This window comes from Cavia porcellus, unplaced genomic scaffold, assembly GCF_034190915.1.
Source record: "Cavia porcellus strain 051 isolate PalLab524CR breed Dunkin Hartley unplaced genomic scaffold, mCavPor4.1 scaffold_18, whole genome shotgun sequence".
NCBI lineage: Eukaryota > Metazoa > Chordata > Mammalia > Rodentia > Caviidae > Cavia > Cavia porcellus.
The window spans coordinates 51,905,407-51,931,042 of NW_026947501.1; the positions used below are offsets into that span (position 1 = coordinate 51,905,407).

Below are 25,636 nucleotides of genomic sequence, written 5' to 3' on the forward strand. Positions count from 1 at the left end.
ATTTTTTCTATTTCCTGGTAGGGGCCCATTCCACTCAATCCTTTTTCAGGAAAAGCACAGAAGCAGTATACAGCCAGGAAAACTGACAAGTACAAAATCCAACAGGCATCTTACATCTTACATCTTATTGACTGTGTGCAGTCAGCTCCTGGGAAGGCCTGCCTGAATTCTTGGGCTTAATTTAGTGAACACAGAAAGGAATTGGATTTGCTATGGCTCAAGAGAGATGTTTTTCAAGGACTGCAGTGGCTGTTCAGTCAACCTAACTTAAGTTTACAGCTCAAAAAAAAAAAAAAAAAAAAAAAAAAAAGAAGGCTTCACAATGGAAATACAGCAGGTCAGTACAGTGGAGAATGGTTAGGAAGGAAAGGTGAGAGGTACGATCATGAGAGGCTATTGCGTCACATAGACAGACGGGCCTAATGAGGGCGACAGGGATCGCTGAAGACTTCCAGGTAGTACCCCAGGCAGGTGCGACCCTCCAGCAAGAGATCCCCGCGACCGCACACCTGACCACGATGATTTCTAGCACCTCACCGGGTGCTGTACAAGTTCTGGCCCCACTTACCCTAGAGCTTTCCAGGACGCGGCCATACAGGCGAGTCCACAGTGCCATCACTGGGGTCTCCTGGGCAATGTGCAGTGGTTTAGAATCCGTCCCTCGAGACCTAGGGGGTCCTGCTAGCCGCGAGCAGGACCAACCGCCAGCGCAGGACCAACCGCCAGCCAAGCGCTGAAGCTTTGCCCCCGCCCACGCGCACCCCCGGGTGACATTTGGCGGGTGGCCCCTGGCCAGCTCCAACCTTCCTGCCTCAGTCTGGAGGTGACCAGAGGCACCTAATGTGGCTGCATGGTAGCTCCTCATAGTTTTACCGAAGTAGCTGAGGAAACTCTTGTGTGGCAGAACACGCTAGAGAAAAAATGACATGGGTCAAAAATGAAGCTACAGTTAGAGTGAGGAGGGATTCTGGTTATGGTGATCTGACTGCACCTCAAATTCACCTACTCAGTTGATGCCCAATCATAGCTAATGCCCAAGGTTCTGCTATCAACAGCAACTTCATTAAGCGCATGGGCTGAATGACATCTCCACTGTGAATTCTTTAACAGTTCCTCACCATGGGGAAGCTGTTCTTTCCTACTTTAGCACTTAGGCCACTGGGGACTGCTGAGAATCTAGGGCCCAGGGGGACAAGGGGAGAGACGGAGTCCACGTTCCATCTGGGGACTGGACTGGACTTGGGGTGCATTCACAACAAAGCTCCAGAGAGTCACCCCCAAGGACCTGGATGACTTTGTCGCCCGTGTGGGGAGGATTTTGCAACAGCTGGAGGCTGTAAGCTTGAAGGTGGTGTCATGGATGGTTAGGAGTCCTATATTAGATATATAGAGATCTCATTTGTAGCTGTGGGCTGTGGGAGCCGGGGCAATGCAAGTATATAAAGTTGAGCAAATACGCTCCTAACAATGAGTATAAAGTGCAATGTACTTAACTATACACAAGACAGTATATGGGGTGCCTAACTGAATGACATGCAATATTGGGGTCTTTTTGGTAGAAATGGAGATATTATTAAATGTTTTCAATGAAGAGAGTCATTTTTCAGGTCTGTTTTAGAAACATTTCTGACTCCTTACTTTGGCAAGAAGGATGGGGTGAGAACCTAAAAGCTGGGCCAGCAGAAGTAGAAAATAAAGTTGGTCTCTATTTTGTGAATATAAAGGGGATAGATTCAGAGGTATTTAAGAGGACTAAGGGTTGTGTGCAATACTGGAATGATAAAAAGAAAACTCTTTGCTGACAATCCCAAAACCTTCAGAGGTAGTATTATGTCAGACTTTAAAATACAAAATGGCCTCGCATAGTGGTGCACACCTGTAAACAAAGTACTTGGAAGGCTGAGGCAGGAGGATTGCTGTGAGTTCCAGCCTATGCTATACAGTAAGTTCACAGCCAGTCTGAACTATACAATGAGACCCTGTCTCAAAAAACCAATAACAACAACAAACTACATAACAAACCTAAATTGCTTCGGTTTGAATTTTGGCTTTACTATTTATGAACATTATAACCCTAGACTCTGGTATATAGTTATTACAACTTTTTTCACCTGGAAATTGATATTTTAATAGTGCCTATTCTTAATGCAGTCACTCTGAATAGAAATAATTTCATGTTAAAACATCTTTAGAATACTGCCTCATGCCAGGCATGGTGGCTCATATCTGTATGAGGTTGAGGCAGGAGGATTGCCCTGAGTTCAAGATTAGCCTGGGCTACATAATGAGTTTCAGGCATGTGGAACACCACCAACAACAAAAAGCCAAAAGGAAAGTCAGAATACTGCCTCGCACTCAAATATATTTTCTACCATTATCCCAGCCCGAGTAGCACCATGAACATCAATAAAAGACAGCGAGAGGTCCAGTGTCCTGGCTACTCTGGAGGCTGAATCGGGAAGATCACTTGAGTCCAGGAGTTCAAGAGCAGCCTGAACAGCATAGAATTCAGCTGAGAAAAAAAGTAAACAAAACAAAACAAATAAACAAAAACCAATAGACTTGGAAATGTAGAGGACAAAGGAAACACTGAGTTCAATTTTGGACATAAACTTGTTTCTGACACGTGGTAGTCATGTAACATTTGTTGAATAAGAACACAAATAAGCAGATTCCTCTTTCTTTTATTTTCCGTTTTTCTTTGTTTGGTGGAGGGGGGGGATACTGGGAATCAAACTCAGGACCTCATGCTTGTCAGGTTCTCTTTCTTTTTTTGTGAGCACTTACAAAACGTCATATGTTAGTCACTGTCAAAACGTCATATGTTAGTCACTGTTGTAAAGTCTTTACCTATACACCTTTACCTTTACCCTCCTCCTTTAGCAGCATAGTGAATAGATATGCGGAGTAGTGATACTAGCACAGGTCTCATTCCCAGGGGGTGAAAAGGGTCTGGTTTATTCTGCAAGGAGTCAGAAAGTAGACCAGCTGGAATTTGGATCCAGACAATTTGACTCCAGTGCTGGGTGCTGAGTCCCCAATGTTGCAAATCATTTGAAAACTCTGCCCCCTACTATTTCAATACTTGAGTCTATTAAGATACTGCACCCAACCCAGGCTTGGGAGGTTGCAGCAGGAGGATCACCCTGAGTTCAAGACCAGCCTGGGCTACATAACAAGACACTGTATTTTTAAAAAAAAGTTTGCATCCTACCTCTTTACAGCATTAGATGTTTAATAATAAAGATTCCTATCATTTACTGAATGGGTACTATGTGCCAGGCATTATACTTACATATATTGTCTCAGTCCTCATATTTTTATTTCCATACATAGAAACTAAGGATCAGAGATATTAGAAACATACACATAAGCACATTGCTACTAAGCAGCGGATGAGATCTGAGATCAGGTCTGGGTATTCCCATAGTCTATATGTTGCTAGACTAAATTCAGCTATGTTACACATGGGACTCACCATATCTACAAGTTCTGCATCCATAGATTCAAACAACCATGAATTGAAAGTCTGTGGTGCCCCCAGGTTGAACCAGGATCATCAGTTTGAGCCCAGCCTGGACAACTTTTGGGCTCAATCAGGCGTGGCTCAAGGAAAAAAAGAATATTGCCATGTGGCTCAGTGAAAAGAACCTATGTTTCATCCCTAGTACTGCAATTAAGTAAATAAATATAAAAAAGAAAAAAGAAAGTATTTTGGGAAAAAATTTATGTCTATACTCTGCAGTATATTTTCTCCTTGTCATCACTTCTTAATTAAATGTTGCAATGCAATGACTGCTTAGATGGTGTATACATTATGTGAGCTATTAAAAGCAATTAGAGATGATTTAAAATATACAGGAGTATTGCATAGGCTCTATGTAAACATGACACTATTTTATATAAGGGAATTTGGAGAGCAGGTGTCCTGTAACCAATCTCCCAAGGGTACCAAGAGACAAATGTATTTGCAGCATCCTATTGTGTTTTTACCTGATAATTGTGACTCCGATGAACTCTGCAGCCACTTCATGAAGTTTGAAAAAGTTATGGAACTGAGGTTAGGAGCTCCAATAGTACTTATCAAACTTTTGTTGCATGGAAATCATGTATAAAATCCTGGACCTTGCTCAAAGATCTTGACTCCGATTTCTAAGCGTTAATTCTTACACCTATCCAGTACCTGATGTAATTCGATGCAAGTTCTCCACGAATTGTACTTGGAGGGCTACCATAAAGGATTGGGTTCGTTCAACATTTGAAATTCTGGTTTAAGTTTTACTGCAGCTTGGTTATTAGTTCCATAGCTTATTACTCCTTACAAATCATTTCATATTTGCTATTGTTAATTTTGCTGCGGATGAGCGTGTAGGAACCTGAAACAATATGCAGTCTGCCTCTTCCTCCTTTGTCATTGTTTTCCACTTAATACCCCTTTCCCCGATGAGATGCCAGGCAAGGTTAAATGGTCAGACTTGTTTTTAACAGAAACTAAATGTATGCTAGTTGTGCAAGCAAAGCACTGGCTTCAAATCTTACTTCTGCCTCTCTGAAATTTGCTTCCTCATCTGTAAAATTAGGTCAACAGGACCTACTTCTACTTCACAAAGTTGTGAGGTAATGAGGTAGCCAGTATGTAGTTAGTGTTTTAGTAACTGATGACTTTCATCCATGCATGATACACCTTTCCCTTCAGAGGGAAATCGCATGCAAGGATTATGCTATATGTTGAAGAAGGACTGTCGTTTCTTAGGCATGTTCAGGAGGAGACTAGCAAGATTAAATGTGTATAAACCTGTAGTTTTTCATGCTTAATAGTTTCATTTTCATTCAGCCCATCCAAAGGCTAACCCCAGTTAGATATTTACTTTTGATAAATATTCCACAATCATCTCTTACTCATTGCTTACCCTGAGAACTAGGTCAGTATGATTGTCTTAGCCACTTTTCTCATTGCTGAGACAAAAACACCTGACACCTGAAGTTAAGGAGGAAAGGTTTATTGTAGCTCACACTTTGTAGAGGTTTCAGTTCACAGTTGACTGTCTCCAAGGCAGGGTGGCATGGCAGAGGGGCATCATAGAGGACAAACAGTTTATAGTAGGCAGAAAGCAGCAAATCCACAGGCAGTAAACAGCAAGTGATCAGCATCTTTCTATCGTTTGTACTCTATTCAGGTAGCACTGACATCCAGGGTCTCACCCAGGTCATCCTAGCGTCTCACTGTGAATCAATCCCAGCATCACATCCTTAATCCTGGCATCACATAACTTTATATCCCACTGCCTCTGAAAACCCCCACCTACGGCTGCATGAGGCTTTGAAGGGACATCTAGCTACAAGCCATAACAATGATGTACTATTTTTCTTGTGTGGGTCAATTATTCAGCTAGTGAAGGAAGCATTATTCTGACAAAAGATCTGGTAGTAATCATTGTGCGTACTTAACACTTTTTCTGAGAATTTTGTTACTTCAGAAACATATTCACTGCTCTATCCTTTGTCTAGAATGAGAGCACCTTTACAAGAAGCCATATAACTCACTCATATCAGCTATGTAAGAATATTTATATTACATAAGATAATGGACTGATACATTTTAACTCCCTCTAGAGTACTATTGAGGGAAAGGATTTCAATACTTTGGGTTGGAAATTGTGAAGGGAATCTGACTTGAATTAACCAAATTGAGTTTGTTTTATTTAATTACTGATGATTTTAAGCCTAGATTTTTTTCAAAACATCTCTGGTGATCTCCTAGAATATTACTATTATTATTAATATGCATAATACTTTAAAAGGTAATACTGAATACTTAGTGTACCAGGTACTGTGAGAAAGCCTGTTGTATTTATTAACTCAGTTAACTTTCACAACACCATTATGAGGTATGCTTTGCTATTTCCTCATTTGTAGTGAAGGATCAGAATTTCAGAGAAAATGGGTAATTTGTCACAGTTCACGTTTCAAGTAAAAATGAAGCTGGGGGGGCATTTAAATCTGTCTGATTCTGAGATCAGACATCTAACACATTACTACTCTTCTCCTAACCCCTCAAAAGTGAACTAGTTTTGAGATAAACAGATGCCATCATGTACTTTTTGAAAATAGGATCCCACTAAGTCAAACAATAGGACAAAACATGGTAACTCCAAATAATAGGAATTGCTGCTGTATGCATATGAAATTCATCAGAGAAATGATCATCTTAACCTTTCAATTAAGATAACAATAGAACAGACCAGCAGTTTTAAGGTGTGTTTTAATGTTTCCAACAATATGACTGATGCTAGTCCCTTGGTTTAGTTCAGACTTGAATTATCCAAATTGAGCTTGTTTTCTTAATTACCAATGGTTTGAAGCCTAGATTTTTCAAAGAAACAAAACATCTCTGATGATCCCTTAGAATACTGTCATTATTCTAAGAGAATAATAACACCTTCATAAGGTGAAGATATGAAGATGTCTTTGTTATCATGAGACAATTAAGTATTTAGAACATTGTCTTCTATATATTAAATAACCAATAAATGTAGCTTTATGCTTATTATTTCATTTGATTTCCAAATAATCTTGAGGTAGTTACTATTAATGTATCCATTTTCTGTTCAGGAATCTTACTAAAACATTCCCTGGTATGTTTCACTTTCTCCCAGGAGAAAACTACATACTAGTTTGCAGGTCATTAAAGGTAAGACGGCCAGGATCCTGAATTATAGATCGGAGGTAGAGAGTTTTTCTCACATGCATAAGGTGTGCAACATAAACAAGCTAAATAAATAAAGTAAGTAAGTGTTAAGTTTTAATCAAGATGCAACAGAGACCAATCCTATATTATTTGTTCAAATGAGTCTTTTCTTAGAGATCTTTCTCTGTCCCTGGTCTTTCACCTTTGACTGGATTCTTTGGCCAGCTGTATGCAAACAGCCATTATACATTCTTCCACACCTGGAACACACCTGTCATCCTAGCACTTTGGAAAGCTGAGACAGAACTGTGAGAGATATTGTGAAAGGAGAGAGAGAGAGAGAGAGAGAGAGAGAGAGAGAGAGAGAAAGCTTATCTTTTTTACACCACTGACATTTTGCATTTTCTGTCACTCACCAAATAAGTCTAACTCTTGAGTCCTTTTTCCAGTTAAACTCTTGAGCTCCTTTTCCAGATTTAACCTGAAGAACTACTTTTAAGGTGCTTTTCCTAAGGTTCCCACAAACTGAAAACTGGCAGAGGCCAAAGAGAACTTGTGGTTCAGTTTTCTCATTTTATACATAAAAGTTACAGCTAACACCTAATGATTCCAGTGTCAGACTCCGTTCTTTTGCCCTGGGTGGTGGGGTCCTGATGAGTTTCCAAATTCCCGCGTGTGATGGTAAAGAAACAAAGAACTGCAAATACAGCATTGCACATGATAGTAAAGGAAAAAGCAACGATTAATGAGTTTAAGGGATGATACGCTCAGTGTGAGTAGCCTTGCGCTGGTGGAAAGGAAAATGACATTAACACTAAATGGGTTGGGCTTAAAAATTTAAAGCATTGTGCCCAGTCTAGGATGCCTCCGTTGGATCTGCCTGACTCAGTGTTCTTGATGGACAGTGTGACTGATAGGATGCTGAATCACACCATCCGTATCTATTGTCTGTCCCCCCTCCTCATTCATTTTGTTATAATCAGATATATGAGATGCAATACATACATGTGAACATTTCATCAGCTCCAAATGAAGGAAAATGTCCATAGGTGTGACATTAACTATTGTGTCAATTTGAGCAAGAAACACTCAGCTGCTCGGTTTGGCACAGTTCTGAGTGTGATTGAATGACAGACTTACCCCAGAGGGAAAGCCACACTGCATGTGAGTGGTACCAACCAATAGGCTTGTAGTATGGATGGAATGAAAAGGGAAAGAAGGGAGTCTGACTTCGGCTTCTTTGGAGGATTTCCAGTCTTCACCTTTGCTTTTGGATGTCCATTTCCGTGTTTCTAGTGCAGACTCCTCAGCCTTCAGAATCAACCCTGCAGCGTCCTGGACAGATAGCTCAGCAGTGAGCACCAGGTCTTTCACCTTTGACTGGATTCTTTGGTCACCAGTGTGCAGACGGACCTTTGGTATTCTTCCACACCCTACTCTGCAAGCAGCTACCATAAGCATACCTTGTAAAAAAATTGTTTATGTTACATTAATTCTGCTACTCTAGGGAACTCTAACTGATACAATAGACCAGGCTTGAGATGCTGACAGTAGTAGGTCTTGTTTTTCCACTATCAAATCTCTCTACTGAGCCCAGTGGTCTTTGCTTTCCTTATCTCTGCCTGCTAGGGACAGATACTAGGACAAAGGTCAGGGAGTGGCCCTTAGCCTGGCATTGCCCTGATTCAGGTGAGTGCAGAAAATTGTCCCATAGCCCCACTGTACTTTCTACACTAGTTACACACATTTCATTTTCAGGAGAACCTGTGATGCAGGGATTTATTATCCCATTTCACATTCCAGGAAACTGGTCCACAGCCTTGACTTTTTGCTTCACTGTCTCTGTGCTGTTAAAGAATTCTTTTAGGCCAGTTCAAGAGTTGGGATATAATTCAGTGATAGAGCACATGCTTAGCATGTATGAGGCACTGGATTTCACCTTCAGTACCCACTGTCCCTAAAATTTCACTTCCAAGGAAATTTCAAAGATTTGCTACAATCTTACACCCAAAGGAGGCAATCCATAGCAATCCAACCAAGCACTCTAGTAGGAGAGGCACTTGAGGACAAGTTAATAGAACTTCAGTAATCATAGTTATATTTACACAGAGAAAATGATTACTAGTTAAAGGTTACCTAACTGCTTCCTGACTTACCTGGGTATAGGTGACTCATTTCCCAGAATAGGGAAGCACTTGCTGTACTGCTGAAGTCCTTTTTCTGTATGTTGTCAGTTAATACATATTAATTATATTGCACCCCTTAACACTCAGTGGTATCCCAGACCAACTACACATAGAATTTGAGGAAACTAAATAAGCAAATACTTTTCCTGTGGTCCTGTGGGTAGGCAGGTAGTGGCAGAGGAGGGATTAGAACTCAGGTCAATATTTTATATGTTAAGCAGATCATTTAAAAAAAACTCAGTTATTAATCAGTAAAGGGAATCCCACTGTTTGAGTCTACATAACTCTCAGTATTTACAAGTGTTCAGAGTTGCTTTTTGTAACTGGAAATATTTTTTGCAGTTCTGTTTTGAAGTTTTTTTTCTTTCTTCATCAGAGCTAAGAAGGAAGGAAACAGAACTGAGATTTCCCTAAAACACTTTTTTCTCCTTTTCTTTGGATGAAGATTAAGCAATTGTCTGCCAGATTTCTTCACTGTGATAAAGATACATCTGACAATTTATAGGAAGCACATCGGTCTTTTCATTCCAGAAACTTGTGATACTTTTTTCCTTATGACATGGTACAAACATCAGAGTTGAGGTGCACCTTGCCCCAGGCCACACACAGTGTACCCTGCAAATTAACACAAAATAGAGCCTTTGTCTAGAAGGCAAGCAGTTTCTGTTGACTTGGTAATATTTATTATTTATTAATATTTATTAAACAACAAAGTAGATGGGGGCTGGGTATCGCTATGTGGCTGAGTGCTTGCTTAGTATTTGAAAAGCGCTGATTTCAATCTCCACTACTGCAAAACCCACAAACAAACAAACAACAAGCAAAGTGACACCCAGGTATGTTTAGAAATGGAAGGCTCCTGTCTGTTTTGAACGTTTGCAAAGAAGCATTACTAACCATTATATACATTATATCTCTGTGTTCGTAATGAAGCAAACCATGGTGTGTTTTGTTTGTTTGGATGTTTGTTTGTTTGTTTGCTTCTTCATGGGTTCTTTCATTGGTTTGTCTTGAGATAGGTTCTTGCTGTGTAATTTAGGTTATCTCAAACTCACTGTATCACCCAGGCTGGTCTTGAACTGATGGTGACCCTCCTGCCGCAGCCGCAGATGACAGACTCATGCTACTACACCTGGTGAAACTATGGCTTCATCATTATCTACTTCTCATCAAAAGGTGATCTAAGGAATGGGATTTATTCCACATGTGGACACTTACAGACTTTATGGTGTGCCTTACCTTCTTTTCTCATAGAATTAGAAATCCAGGCCTCAACCAGCATCCACATTAGACTTGAGTTCTTATGCAAGGAGTCAAAATCAAAACCTTCTAAAGGGAGAAAACAACTGTTGAAAGCAAAACACGCTTTAAATATAGAATGTTGGGCTTAATATTTTTAAAAAAGAATTTTATGTATATTACTGAAAAATGAGAATTTCTACTTTGTAAAAGTCTTTCAAATTTCCATTATTCTTGCAGCAAAAAAAAATTTTTTTTTTGCCTATTATATACTTGTTCAGGGTGCATAGATAAAGACAGATAAGCACATTACCATGTAATGTTAAGTATTTAGGATTGCTAAGAAATGATGTTATTTAGTAGACTATTTTTTTTAATTATCATTAAAAATACCCGTAGTAAAAGCTGCAGTCCTCACTGAAAGATTAACAAGGAGGAATCACTTGACAGACCACTGCAGCTCATTTAGGATGGGGTAACACGAAATTTTGAATCTCCTTCAAAGCTATGACATTTTTCAAGAATAGTAATTTGGATTCATTCAACTTTGTAACCTGCTGTACAATCAATGCTGAAGGAATGAACACAAGGTCTCTAGAATGCCAAAAGGGTGATTTCTCTGAATCTTTCAAGGCCGAGCTCAAGGGGCCCTCCTGCCAGAAAACTCTCTGTGGCTTTCCACCGACTAGAGTAAGACACCATCCTGTATGAGTCCGAGGGACCTCTGCTCCCTTGAGTCACCATGTTCATCATTCTGTGTCCACTCACTCTTTTGCCAGAGCAGAGAACAGCAATCCCACCAGAGTCACCTTTGACTCCAGCTCAGAGGTTAATAGAACACAGTATACATGTGAATTGTTGGTTTGAACTAATTACACAAAACTGTCTTTTGATCATAAGGTGAAGTACATGTTAAGAGGTAAGAAAGGCATGGATTTAAATCCCTGGTTTTCCCCTCTCTAGTCCACCTTCTACTCACCTGTGTATCTCTTTAACATCATGTTCTTTTTCTGCTGACTGAGAAAACTGGTAGAACATTCCTCAAATTACGAGGATTACATACTGTAATTTGTGGAGAGCACTTATAATGCCTGGTAAATGGCAAAATTTCAACTTATTTTAATTATTGCTTACTTCTCTACTTCCATCTGTATCTTTTTTGCTTTTCTTATTCCCTGCCTCATTCACTTTTCTTTTTATTTCAGCCTTTTTTTTTTTTTGTACTAGAAATTAAACGCATGATCTTGTGCTTGCCAGGCGGGTGCTGTGCACTGAGCTGTATCCCCAGCTAATTTTGGTCTTAACTATCCCTTTTTCTCTTAAGCCTTCTTCTCTTCTCAGCTCTTATTGTATAGCCTTGGATGTGTCCAGTTAATACTTTTCTCATGTGCCAGATTTTTACAACCTCTAGGGAAGAGAGCTCGTTGTGTACCCTCTGTGATCCCATCTGAGGCCCTATCCTTTAAGGCAGAAGCATGCTATGTTAGGCAGGTTCCTGTATTGTGAAAACAAACAAACAAACAAACAAAACCTGAGAAAATCAAATTCTGGAGAAAAAAGATTTATTTTGGCTCAAGCTTTTGGAGGTTTAATCCATGATGTGTTATTTCCAGTGCCTTTGGCCTGTGGTAAGATAGCATACTAGGGTCAGAAGGTGTTGAAAAGGAAGAGGAGAGGCTGTGGTCTCAGCATCCCTCTCTCAGGAATGTGCTAGCTGATTGGGAGAACTCCCACAAGTGTCCTCCATTCCGAGGTTCCAGCACCTTCCAACAACAGCACCATAGGCTGTGAGGCAGGAGATTAAGACCAGGGCAACCCAGACAACCAGCTGAATGTACCAAAGGTCATTAAAACCTGTGGCTAACAGGCTGAGCAAGACCTTTTCTAAAAAAGAGAAGATGTAAACAGAATGCAGGACCCAATATGACATCAGGCTTATAGCTGAGCGTTGTGGACAGACAGAAAAGTGCTGTTTTCAACCTTTAATTTGCATGTGGGCACAGTAAATCAAAATACCCTATTCCTGATCCTTATTCATTCACATCTGGTGGGAAACCAAACAAGTCTTTCCACAAGGTACTTTAAATCTGGTGCCAGCCTGAGCGAGTTTTTGGTAAGAGAGTATCCCAGTGCACCGTACGCAAGAGCCAGAAACCACCCCCAGAAGTTAGGGTACAGAACAGCACCATCCCCTTTCCCTGGGGGCCTGAGACCCTTTGCATAAGCCAGCTCCTGCCCTGTGGAGTATACTATATTTCTGCCTTTGACAAATTTATACCCTTGCTACTTTTCTTGTGTGTCCTGTTCAGTTCTTTGATGAGAGCACCAAGAACCTGGAGAGGAGCTCCACGGGTCTACCTGTTAATACTAGGGACAAAGCTTTAACATGCTCACAGCTGGCGGACACTTACACAAGTCATGCCAACTAGAAGGTCTGAAGATGAAGATTCACCGCAGCCACAGAAGAGCCAATGAACAGGAGAATGCCCAAGATGGCAAGCCCCCAATTTTCTGGAAATTACTAAGGCTTTATTTATTTTTTTAAAATTAGGGTCTTGAGGTGTAGCTCAGGTTGGCCTTGAATTCACTGTGAAGGCCTGGCTGACCTCAAAATAATAGCGCTCCTCCCATCTTCACATCCCTAGCGATGCTGTTACAGGCATGCGCCACTGCACCCAACTAGAAATTATATGGACTTCAAAAGGAGCTTGTGACAACTCAGGCTGGCATGACAGCTGTAACCAAGGCAAAGGGGACCCTGGCTGTGCTGCACAAGAAGTGGCATGGGGGCTTGGCAGTGGTCTAAGGACTGAAACCCAGGTAGTGATCACTGGAATGTCTTCCCAGTGACGAGTTATGAAACCCCTGTTTCATAGTGATGTGACACTATGACCCGAGGCACAGGTCTCCAGGGACATGTCTAGGAAGCATCTCAATATGCTTGGATTTAGTCCTAGAACGTCCCCAGCACCGTCACGTGCTCACATGCCGGGCTTGGGGAAGGTGTGGGCTCATGGAGGGGCTGCAGGCATCAGTGGGTTCAGCTCCTCCACTGATGAGTCTGGCAGATGAGCACACTGTTCGGAGGTGAGGCCTGGTTAGACGTGGTTCTCCCAGGACGACCTAGTGTTAGAGTATTGTGGCGCAATACAGAAGCAAAAAGTAGGAAATGAACAGGTTTATTGAGTCGAGGGTGTGGAAAGAAGCACACAACCCATAGCGGCTGGGCCATCTCCTTCAACTGTAAGTGGTGCATGGGGTGCATATTGATGATGTGTGAGGCACCGATTGCGGGGCGTTGCAATTAGGGCTGAAGAAGAAGCAAGAGGTGGTAAGCATTCCTGCTTTGGCCTTCTACCACGTTAGACCACTGCCATAACTGTGCAATAATTTATACTAGGGCAAGGACCTTTCACCTGAAAGCCGGTTCTGCATCTCCCTTCCTGGCTCCTCCCTTAGCTCTGTGCTTCCTGCCTCCCAGCTGCCATGATCCGAGTAGCTTTTTCTTTTCCTTTTCTCCTAACAGTAGACCCTACCAAAACCCAGAACAAACCTCACTTGTGGGGCTCGGATATTTTGTTTTAGCAGTGAGAAAGGGATTGAGATAATCAGTGAGGAGATAGGTCTTAGGGGCTTGCCATATCTCCAGCATTACAAATGAATGGTGACTGATGTTAATTAAATCAAAATGTTAAAAAAAAAAAAAAACTATTGTTTTTATTTTTGGTACTGGGGATTGAACTCACAACCTCACGCTTGCCAGGAAGGTGCTGATGCCACTGAGCTAAATCCCCAGCCTCCTATTGTTTTTCAACCACCAAATTTGGGGAAAAATTTGTTAAAATATTGGTGAGCATTCTCCCAAATCAGACACAGTCCAACTACCGAAAGACTGCCATTGTTACCTTTTTAATATAAAAATTTAAAAATATTTATATTGTCCATTTAAAAGGGGGTTTGTTTTCTGTGTCAGAACCCCAACTTACAAGTCTGTTGAGCTATTCAAGAAACATTCTTTTCCACAAGTGTGAGCATATTTAAGTGTTGTTTACCTTTCTTCGTTTACTTTTACTTTGCTTTTTTAATTGAAAGGGTTTTGGCCCAGATAGGACACTGTAGCCAGGAAAGCCTCAACCGGAAGCAGGAAGCCCCATCTCCCCTGCCCCTATGAAGTTACCTGTGATGCCATCTTCCTGCCCCTGGAATTTACATATGGCGCCAAACCTAGGACCAATGGGCTACCTGTGCATCCCTAATGCCCGCCTTAGGTTCCACCCCAAACCGAGGCTATTTACAGGCCCCCACGACACGTGTCTGCTGGAGAGATCACCGGACGCCAGTGGTGGGGGTGCCGGTCATCTCTCTCTGTGTTCTCAGAATAAAGGCTGCTTTTTATTTTATACTTCTCATCTTTTGGAAATATTTTTCATTAATGAGTGATAAATTTGGTTTCATTTCATATCAGCAAACAGAAATGAAGCTTTTTAAAAATGTTTTTCAATCAAATGGATGTGCTCTAATATATTTATCCAGTATGCAGTATCTTAATGAGACATATTTGTTTCTATTTTCTTTTATCATTATGAGAAAGGATTTATTCTCTCTTTGTTTCTCTCGGTGCTAGAAATAAATGGAACCCAGGGCATCTCATATGCTAGACAAATGTTCTCTCACTGAACCATATGCCCAGCTTACTATCTTTGGGCCAGACTTTTTTCTGTACTGTTATGAGCTAAGTTGTGTTGTGCCCAAACTCTGACCTTTAAGTAACCCTCACATCTCGGAATGGGACTCTATTTGGATACGGGACCTTTAAAGAATGATGAAATTAAAATGCAGTGATTGGAGGAAACAATCCAACCTATCTCAACCTATCTGTAAGACTGTGGGGCCAGGTCACATGCACAGCCATAGAGAAAAGGTTGTGTGAGGACACTTTGAGAAAGAGGTGATCTACAAGCTGAGGGAAGAAACCTCAGAAAAAACTAGACCCGCTGATGCTTTGGTCTTGGATTTCTGGCCTCCAGAACTATGTGAAATAAGTTTCTGTTATTTAGGCAACTTAGTGGATGGTATTTTGTTATTACAGCCCTAATAAACTAATACACACGGCAACTCATCCATAATTATATAGGTAAAATCAATTTGGGAATAGTAATTAGAGTCAAGTGCAGTGTACACTCCTGAAATCTACCTACTTTGCAGGCCTGAGAGAAAAGGTTCTTGAGTTCAGTGATGGCTTGGGCAACTTAATGTGAGTCTCACAAAACAAAAATTTTAAAAGGCCAGGCTGTAACTCAATGAAAAAGTGCTTTTTTAGCATGCATGAGACCCTAGATTTAATCCCAGTACTGCAAAAAGGAAAAGAAGGCAAGGGAAGAAAGAAAAAAAGGATTTGAAGAAACTGCAGACAAATATAAGTATGTATTTTATTAAATATATGCAAATTTTCATTAAACATATGCAAATTTCATGTGCATATAAAGGAAAATTTAAAAAGTATTTGATGTTACATTGCTACTCATTGACTGTTTTCTTTTAATAATAACATTATTCCTACTTTATCACCAAATGGAGTTTCTTGTAGCAGTTGTTGATTAGCTATTTTGACTGGTGACAGTATGATCAATTCTGGGACTGAGTCAGGACTGACTGCAATTGTTTTTTACTCTGGACATTTCTTTCATTGCTTATTTCACAGCTAATCCTTTACTGCCTGTTATGTTTGATACATTGTATCAACTTGAGAACTCTAAAAGCTTAACTGAGCAGTTAGCTCTACATCCTGGAGTGTGGAGGACATGCCCTTAGGGCTCTAGGAGAAGTTTAGAAGTTTTTACTAAGTGACTCAGCAGGGGGCTGGAGCCTCACTTTGTAAACATCCTCATCCTCTGCAAGAGAAGGGCAGAGAGATGATGTGAGTGCTTCACCCACCCTGTAGGAAGGCTGTTTATAATATAATGGAGGGAAAGAGGCTCCTTCCATCTGCTTCACTGTCTTGCAGCCTTGTAGTGTGCCATCCTGCCTTGGAGTCTGCTGATTCTGCACTAAAACCTCCCCAAACTGTAAGCTAAATAAACCTTTTCTTTCTTAATTTTGGGGGTGACGTATTTTGTCTCAGCATGAGAAAAAAGTAACCAAGACACTAGGGAAACTACAGTGTCACATTCTCAAAAAGCCTTAGAACCAACCTTCCTTGATTAATAATCTTTTTCAGACCCCTCCAAACTAGTGTTGGAAAATTCTACAGAAGAGGCCTAGTGTCACTGTATTTTTAAGTTGTCAAGGAAAATTTTTTCCTCCCCTCCCAGCATGCAGTCTTCAGAGGGAGTAAGAGTAGGGAAGAGAACCCGGGCCTGGTGGTACGTTTGTAATTCTGGCAGCTTGGGAGGCCAGGGAAGAAGATCCCAAGTTTAATCCCAGCCTGGACAATTTAGCAAGTTACAAAAGCTTACCGAATTAAAAAAAAAAATGGGGGAGGGACTCACCAATTCTATAAGGCTCTGTTCCCTTTGTCCTCCAACCCCACTCCTTACTAGGGATGGAACCCAGGGTCCTTGCATGAGCTGTAATCCTCAGTTCTTTTTATTTATTTATTTAGATTTTTGAGATAGGGGCTCACTGTGTTGTTAAGGCTGATTTTGAACTTTGAGCCCAGGCTGGCTTTGAACTCACAGCAGTCCTGCCTCAGCCTTCCAAGTGCTGTGATTAGAAGCATGTGCCACCATGCTTAGCCACCCCCCACCTTTTTTTAAAACTCTGTTTTGTGAAGAGAACTTGCCAGGTTGGGCTAGGACTTGCCATCTTACCAACTCAGCCCCCCCCCCCCCCAGTGCTGGCCTTACACGTGTGTGCCACCTTGCCAGGTTTACCATGTGAGTTTTAAGTGCTCTATTAATTGACTTATGTGTGGTCTTCTGGTGATAGCCAGTGGCTGGATGATCTTAGAATCTGCAGCTGTCATACTTGAAGAAATCATACATAGCTAGTTAAGCTGACCAGCTGAGCCTCAGTGACAACTGCTGTCTGTTAATCATAGAAGCTAAAGTCAATTAGAGTCTCTGAGCTAAAGTTCAATTTAAATTAATCATTTATTCTATAGTTCAGGTGATGAATTGCTACATTACTCAGCTGTGGAGCTAAAAGTAACAGTTTCTTTAGAAAACAAAAATGATCACAGTGCTTTCTTTTCTTTTCTTTAATACTTTAATGTTTTCATTGTGTCTTCTTAAATTCTGTGAAATGCCTAGAGTCCAAAGTAGCTGTTACTTCTCATCAACTGACAACACAGCTTCGAATCTGGGTTACAGCTAATCTGTGAGGATGAACATCTTGGTTGTCAATTTTTAATGTGCCTGGTTCTAGGGTTTTGCTAGTGGACAACACAGAGAAAAAAGGTGGAAGGGAAACACAACGCGGCATATTTAAAGTTAGTTAAAATGAGGACATTAAAGGAAAGCCATGATCTTCCCTTACTCCTTTTTTACTCCACATTTATTGAGCACTAACGGCAATGTTCTAAGTGCTGAGAATCAAAAAAAGTGCATGTTCTTACCGGGTTCATTTCTCTATATTAACTGGCTCATCTGAGGTCTCAGAGTGAAAGATCAGAATAAAGAGGGAATAAATAAAATGTCTTTGAGGGAATATTAAGTACAGAGGCTTCAAAGCTCTAGGCAAAAGGGCAGAGTCCAATTGGGCATAGTGTTGTAATCCCTGCACTTGGGAGGCTGAGGCAGGGGGAGCACTCTGAAATCAAGGCTAACCTACACTACATGATGAGTTCAAGGCCAGCCTGAGCAAGAGTGAGATCTTGTCTTAAAAGGTACGGTGGGAGGACGAGGACTGTGATGACCAAAGGACACAAAGTGACAGGGTAACAAAGGGAGGTAGAAGATCTGTGAAGAAATTCGTATTATTGTTCTTTAATCTTCATAAAAATCCTATCAAGTAGGTTTTTAATTTTATTTTCATCTTTTTGAGACAAGGTCTCACTATGCAGCCCAGGCTGGTCTCAAACTTGCTCTGATCCTCCTGTTAACCTCCTCAGTGCTGGAATTACAGGCCTGCCACCATACCCGGCTCTACTAGGTATTATCATTCCCAGTTTTTGTGTCTTTCTGAGACAGGGTCTTGCTATGTAGTCCGGCTAGCCTCCATCCTCTTGCCTTGGCCTCCCTAGTGCTGGGGTTACAGGCGTGTGCCACCACATCTGGCTCTTACCATTTTATATAACAGGGAAATGAGACATAGGAAAAGACCCTGTGGGTTGCCCAAGGTCCTACTGTTAGCATTTGGCAAAACCAAGAATCTCACCTTCATCTCTAGAGTCTGATTTTAAGCACAGCTCCTGTTGCTTGTCAAAAAAAGGCACAGGATTAGAACTAGGCAGCTTCGCTCCACAGTGAGGCTCCCTCTCTTCCTTTTACTGCACCATTGTGGATATGTATCTTGAGTTCCTATGTTGTCATGAAACTGATGGACACTGGCGTTACACGGGTGGTTAAAGCACCTCTGATTCCCTCCTTGCTTTAGTTGATGGCCCTTCCGCAAGTAAAGCGGCCTCTACCAGGTGCTCGGCCTCGCGTTCTCTTATCTGCCCAGCTGGGAGAGGCGGCCAGGACCGGTGGCCATGGGGAGAGGCAGCCTGCTCTGCCCTCGCGGGGGGAGGGGAGGCGTTGTGGGTCTCCTGCTCTCTGCAGTCCCTGGGCTAACGAGGAGTCTGCAGCGAAGTGCTCTCTGCATCAGGCCTCCAGGTCCCGGGTCCGCAGGCCGCGCCTAGCGCTCCCGAGCCTCGTGGACCGCGGACCCCGGCGGAGCGCAGTGGATGGAGGGCGGCTCTGAGAAGCCCTGGGCAGGCGCCGCCTAGCGCAACGCGGCCTCTGCACCGGTCCCCACAAGACATCACCCGCTGCTGGCAGCGCGTGTTTCTAAGCCGCGCAACCACTGGCAGCAGCTCCGCCCCTGCCGGGGACCCGGAGCCGGCGCGCACAGGCCGACATGGGGGTGGCGGCGGCCTCCGCGCGCCTCGGGTCACGTGGCTCGGGGGACCGCATGGCGGCGGCCCGAGCGCCCTCGCGTCTCGGCCGGCGGGGCGGCCCGGGCGCGCGCGCCGACGGGGCGGGCGCATGCGCAGGGGGGCGCGCCGCCTCTGCCCCGCGGCGAGGCTGTCTATGGAGAGGCGGCGACCGCGGCTGCTGAAGGAGCGGAGGCCGAGGCCGCGGCGATGGCGCCCTTCCCTGACGAGGTGGACGTCTTCACCGCGCCGCACTGGCGGATGAAGCAGCTGGTGGGGCTCTACTGCGACAAGGTAACGGGGCTGCGCGCGGCCCGGGGACTCGGGCTGGCGGTCCCCGGGCGGCCGGGCCTGCGCCGCGCTCCGCCTCCCGGCAGCTGTCAGCCCCGTGCCCCCGCACCCCTTCGCCCGGCCCGGGGTCCCCTCCGCGCCGCCGCCTCGGCCCGGGCCTACGGCACCCGCGAGGCTCCCGGCTCCGCGCCGTCCGGGGGGCCCCGGCCCTCGGGGACCCCGCTCGGCCGAGGCCCAGGCGCGTCCCAGGCCGCCCGCGGCCCCCCGGCGCCCTTCGGTCCCTGGGCGGCTCGGGGCCCCCCGGAGTCTGTTTGCGAACACCCAGCTGTGCGGCGCGTTTCTTCCACGCGCGGCCGCCCCTGTTTGTTTCCCCCTCCTAGCTTTTCCCCGCCTAGACTTGGGAGAAAAACCAGCTTCGGGAACGGGGAGGACTTTCTGCTCCCCGCGCATGGGTTTCTTTCTCCTCGCAACTTTGAATGTATCCCTTCCCGCCCCCGCGTGTTTATTTCCTCGATGTCAGTCGCGCTGCAAGACAGTTGTTCTTTGTTGGGGTCCTTTACCTGGGCTCCGAGGAAAGGGACCCGGGGAAAGTTGTTTGGTACGGGAAGCGAACTGAACCTGGGCGGGTGTCCCCGGGGCGCGGCGCGAACTTGAGCCCCACTTTTGGGCATAGAGCTCGGGGCCTTTGGCTAGGCTTCCACGTTACCATGCCCCGTATTTGCTAGTTTACGCCAGGGAAAATCGTAGGCGTATCCTCCAGCCGCCAGGCAACCCAGTTTCTCATAGAAAGCAAGGTAATAAGTAGCTTTTAAAAGACTAAGCATAGAACTAAACTTTTTACTTTCATAAATTATGTAATATTAAGCAGAACCACCCTGGACAGCCCGCGGAGGTGGGGGTTGGAGGATGCCCAGTGTTTGGGGCTGGCCATACTCTAGACTGGCAGTGTAAAGCAGTGAAGTTTGTGTTTCTGATTTTAGCGCCGCTCCACAACTGTCTTCGTCCTCCCTCCATTTTGGAAATTAAAAAACAAAACAAAACAAAACAAAAAACAAACCAGAACCTGTTTCAGGTGTGGTTTTAAACCATAGGACTGTTCTAGGATAGTGCTTTTCAACTTGTTTGCTGTGAAAAATCCTGACCTCCAAACCTCTGGGCTCTTAGACAGACATCTATTTTAATTTAAATCTCTCCCGGAGGGTGCAGTGCACACCCACTGATGTGAAGCACTTACCCAGGAAAAGTTTAAGGAGTGGGTAAGGTCCTGAGCAGAAGTGTGTAACACTGAACTTACGTGCTGAAGTGTCTTTATCCTCTTGGCTTCTGACGTGTGTTCTAGTAGTTGTCTTTAATTGGAAGGAAGAAAAAATAGTGGGGGTGGGTTTTAATTTTGTCATAAGTCAAAAATGAAAAAGGGAGGTTAAATCCAAGCATTCAGGAGGCCGAGACGGGAGGAATTAGGAATCCCTGGCCTGTGTAGTGCACTGGCCAGCCTGGACTAATTACTACTAATTTATTCTTGGGATAGCAAAAAATAATCACTACTTCTAAATTAATTGCATATAGTTAATGAAGTTATTGTATTTGTTTAAAGTATTGTATTTATTTGAAGATTAAAACTCTGGTTTTCTGAGCCTTGACGGGGGTGATTTAGCCGCGAAAAACACTGCATAGGAATTTGACATCATTTTCTTCTTGATCTTAGCAGCCAACGGAAATCTTTCTTAGGATGTCCTTGGTGAGCAAGACTAGAAAAAGAGGTATTTTGTGATGGCTGAATCTAAAAGAAATTAAGATTTTGTTGTATGAAGTTTTACTGTTATTACCATTTGGTCATATGGATCAGGTATCCAATCCAAATAGCCTCCAGTAAAGCTATCCAAATGAGAACTCGTTTTTATGGTCAAACTAAAAAAATTACCAAGTGTGTTGTTTACTGTATCCTTTATTTTGACTCTGAATGTCCTCATAACTATAAAAAAGTTAGTTTTATTTTCAGTACTGCACTTCCATGCGATGCACATAAGTGCAATATATTTTAGAATTATTCATTTGTTTACTAGAATTAAATCAGTTATTTCTCTACTTAATTTATTTAGACCAATGTATTTCAAAGCAGTTGTAGGCCATTTTAAATATTGATACAAATTATTCTTTGTTCATGGATTTCTTTTTTTTTTTTTAAGGGTGGTTTGAGACAGGGTCTTTGCCATGTGGCTTAAACCAGCCTTGAACTCACTATGTAGCCCAGGCTGGCCTCGAACTCCTGCCCCAGCCTCATGAGTGCACCGCCAGGCCTGGCTCTCTTATTTCTATGAAAAATCTTACGGAGAAATTTTTCACCTCTGTTATCTAGACAATAGTCTTTCATGGTAGGTAGGGGTAGGGAGTATTTCTTTTTTATAGCTGGAGATTTATTATAGGGCTGGATTAGATAAGTAGTCACTGACATCCAGGTGAACACCCACGTCAGGATTAGACCATTTAATTTTCTTGTTGGGAAGCCATAGTAATTTGAGTTTTGGTTTGATAACAGTCAGCTAAAGAAAACCTTTTATGCTAACTGACTGATTAAATTTGGATAATTTTAATAAAAATTTGCATAGGATAATCTTTTGCTTATTTTCTTCTAGTTCTTCAGTTTTTCCTCTAATCCTGAACACTTCATTCTGTTGGTTCTGTTGCTTGACTGTGTAGTTGGTGTTTGTCAGTAGGCCTGGAGCAGGGCTAGATTGTTTACTAGAATACAGTTTGATGGTCAGTCTTCCTTTTTCCTCATTTTTCTGTGCACCTGTAAGAAGATACTGACTGCACTGGGAAGTTTTGGAGGGGAGGATATTATATTGAGAGCTGGGCAGGCAAGGAAAGAGTATTTAATGAGTTCTTACTCCATGCTGATGTTATTTTCTCTAATCCTCGCAAGAGCCCTGTAAGACATTAGTCCTCATTTAAAAAGGAGACAGCCTTAGTGGTTGTACAGCTCATTCAAGTAGTAATTAGTAGAGTCTGAATTTTAATCTCAGGATTTTTTTTTTTCCTTTTCGAAGCCCTTCATGACCACACTAATTCTGCTGCTTATTACTAACTTCTTGATTTTATGCAGAATAGTTCATGTATGGTGTCATTGTTTTTGAGTTTCTTTACTGTGTGTAACTCTCCTTTGATTAAATGAAAGCATTGTCTGACTGAATAGACAAAAAGAAAAAACTTATTTGTGTGGTAATGTTTTGGGGTTTTGTTATATATTTTGGGGGGGGGGCAGTATGAGGGGTTAGATTGAAGCAGGGGCCTTGCACATGCTAAGAGCTGAATCGCCCTTTATGATTTCTTTTTTCTTTTTTATTTCGATTTACAGTCCTGCCTCAGTCTCACAAGTAGCTGGGATTACAGGCCTATGGGAGCACTTCTGTCTTTTTGTTTTTCTTTTTTGCAGTGCAGCATGGGGAACTGCAAGCAGGCCAGCTTTAAGTGATAAAGTACCCTTGGGAATCATTTCTAAGGCTGGTTTTTATATTTTAGGTTGTCAGAGATAGAAAGTTGTAAATTCTTTTAAAGTATAGAAGATAACATGCTGCTGTTCATTATTATGATTATATCTTATTCCATATAGATTCCTTGTTGAATTACATATTTATTATTAGGTCCCTAGAAACTTTTTCTGGTGGTGGTGATGGTACTGGGGGTTGAGTCCAGGGCCTCCACAGTGAACTACATTTTCACCCTTTTTTTTTTTTTTTTTTTTTTTAATTTTGACAGGGTCTCACTAAATGCCCATTCTGGGTGCGAATTTGTAATCGTCTTGCATCAGCCTCCCAGAGTGCTGGACTGACAGGATTGTGTCACTGAATCAAGCTTGGAAACTTTTATGTTGTCCTGTAGAGCATTGTTTCTCAAAATATGCTCCATAGACCATCAGTTTTGCAGATCAGAACAGTTAAAATGGGAACGGGAAGATGTTCTTACCTGAAACCTGATGGAAGTGTTTGTGATGTATGAGTCTAAACCAGTGATGGGGAACCTTTTAGATATGGAGCACCCAAACTACAACATCAAACCCGCTATCCTGGAGTTGAGCACGGAGGTTACCTTGAACACTAAGATTTTAGTTTATGAAAAGCAACTCCTGTGTACTGACAGAGAGGGCTGCGTGTGTCCACTGCAGCACACATGCCATAGGTCACTGCCACCAGTGTATTATATAATGAAGGTCATAGGAGACAGTGCTTGCCAGGAATGGTGGTGCCCTCCTGTAATCCCAGCACTCAGGAGGCTGAGGCAAGAGGTTTGCTGGGAGTTTGGGGCCAGCCTGGACTACACAGCAAGGCCCTGTCTCCTGTGCTCGGAAAACACTTGTTTCTCCACTGAAAAACTGCTGACATCTGGGGCCACCTGACTGTGTGCCTGTGTTGCAGGATGCTTTACTGCGGTTCCTGGCTTTGACCCAGTGCAAGTCTATACAGTTTCTCCAGTGATGGCAACCAAAACTCAGACATTGCACTTCTCTTTTGGGGGGGCAAAGTGGTCCCTATTTTGAGAATTTTTGCTTTAGAACAAGTAGTTTCTCTAACAGGTCTCTTCGATCTGAAACTGTATCTTTATGATAGGGACAAACATTGTTTCTTTTGGAGAGAAATCAGGTATTAAGTCACAGATAACCAGTCTATTTTTTTTATCTGCTGAATGGTTATATTATTTGGGATAGAGTATTTTACTTTTTTTTTTTTTTTAAGGAGAAAAAGGAAAAAAACCAGAAAAAGGGTACAAGTAATATGAAATTTAAAAAATAAACAGTAAGAAATCACTAGTTAATAAGATTACATATTCTCATGTTAGAAATAGTTGTTCAAGTTACAAAATTGAAGCACATAAAGTAGACTTTGAAGCAATGAGAGTGCAAACAGTTTTGTTCAATGATCCAAAAAAAAAACACTCAGTAATAAGGTTATCTATCTTATATACTTAAACATATATGCAGTTATAACCTTTAGACCACTTTCTTTTTTTTTTGTAGAATGACAATTACACATTTTGGGTTTTATTACTCCCACAGTTCTTATTATTTTTATTTGAAGAGAGTAAAACCAAATGCGACATATCAGAACAGAGTCAGTCAAATCAAAAGGATGGACATAATAGATAATGTAAAAATAAAATATAAGGTGATCAACAATGGTTACCATACTGCCTCTTGCTATTTTAAGAAGAATTGGCATTTATAATAAAATTGAACTAAACAGTAAAGAATAAAACCAAAGCATTGGAGACATTACAGGATTTTAAAAGAAAATAATAGTCAATCGGAATGGACGTCATAATGATTCTTACTGTCTTCACAGTTATGCCTATACTTTCGATCTTGGTACTATCAAGCAAAGCAGAATAGGGGAAAATCAGTCAAAACAAGATGGTGAGGGCAATACAGGATTTCAAATCAAGTCAATAGGAAATCAAAGTAGGTTACTATAATGTATCCTGCTATTTTTTATTTATTTTTCCCTAAATTAAAAAAAGAAAAAGAAAAAAGTAAATAATTAAAAAAGGGGGGGGGGTTGAGATAAAAGAGGGCATAACAACAGAACAGCACAGGTCAAATCATAACCATTTAGGCAAAATAGTGTTTCACCACAAGATATCCTGACATAAAAATAGTTACCATAGTGTCTCTTTCCTTGAAATCTTTGAGTATAACTTCTTATACTGTAGCACCAAACATATCATGACACTATAAAACCATTCAAGAGAATAAGATTATTACAGGGTATTTAGAACCAATTGTCGAAAAATGAACAATGGTGTCTATATAAACTCTTTGTCTATAAAAGTTTTTGCTTATATTATCATATATAATAAAATCCAATAAGATACAACCTTTTAAGGCCAATGGAGACTGAAGAATACACGTTTGATAGAGTATTTTACTGTGCCTCAGTTTTTAAATCTATAAAATGGGCTATGATACCTCCTTTCTAGTATTTTAAGAAATAATACTTAAAAACATTCAGTATAGTGCCTAACATACTTTATTTTATTTTGTGTTCTGTCTTATGAGACAGGATCTTGCTGTGTAGTTCAGGCTAGTCTTGAATTCACTGTGTAGCCCAGGCTGCCCTTAAACTTGCAGTGATTCTTCTGCTAGCCTCCTGAGTGTTAGGATTATTGGCATGTGCCACTATACCTGGCTTCGTGTCTAGCATGTTTTAGGGTCGTATATGCTAG

At 42.1% G+C, this 25,636-nt stretch overlaps 2 protein-coding genes across 14 annotated transcripts in view; one reads left to right on the plus strand and one right to left on the minus strand.

Annotated features, from left to right (window-relative positions):
* The window catches only part of LOC100718495 (liprin-alpha-1-like), a 61,854-nt gene extending 61,043 nt beyond the window's left edge, over window positions 1–811 (minus strand). Inside the window, exon 1 of the mRNA XM_063230342.1 lies at window positions 569–811. Coding sequence (XP_063086412.1) covers window positions 569–616 — 48 coding nt within the window. The 5' untranslated portion in view covers window positions 617–811. The remainder of the gene's footprint in view (window positions 1–568) is intronic.
* Window positions 812–19,235: 18,424 nt separating this feature from the next.
* The window catches only part of LOC100735196 (F-box/LRR-repeat protein 5-like), a 51,082-nt gene continuing 44,681 nt past the window's right edge, over window positions 19,236–25,636 (plus strand). For 8 of the 13 annotated variants that reach the window (XR_010040782.1, XR_010040783.1, XM_063229873.1 and 5 more), the window contains exon 1: window positions 19,241–19,423. Coding sequence is in view for 11 of the 13 variants with exons in the window: in XM_063229873.1 (XP_063085943.1) it covers window positions 19,340–19,423 (84 nt within the window). In the remaining 2 variants the exon portion in view is untranslated. Of the gene's footprint in view, window positions 19,424–25,636 lie in introns of all 13 variants that reach the window. The other 5 variants (XM_063229871.1, XM_063229874.1, XM_063229880.1 and 2 more) reach the window with 3 other exon arrangements.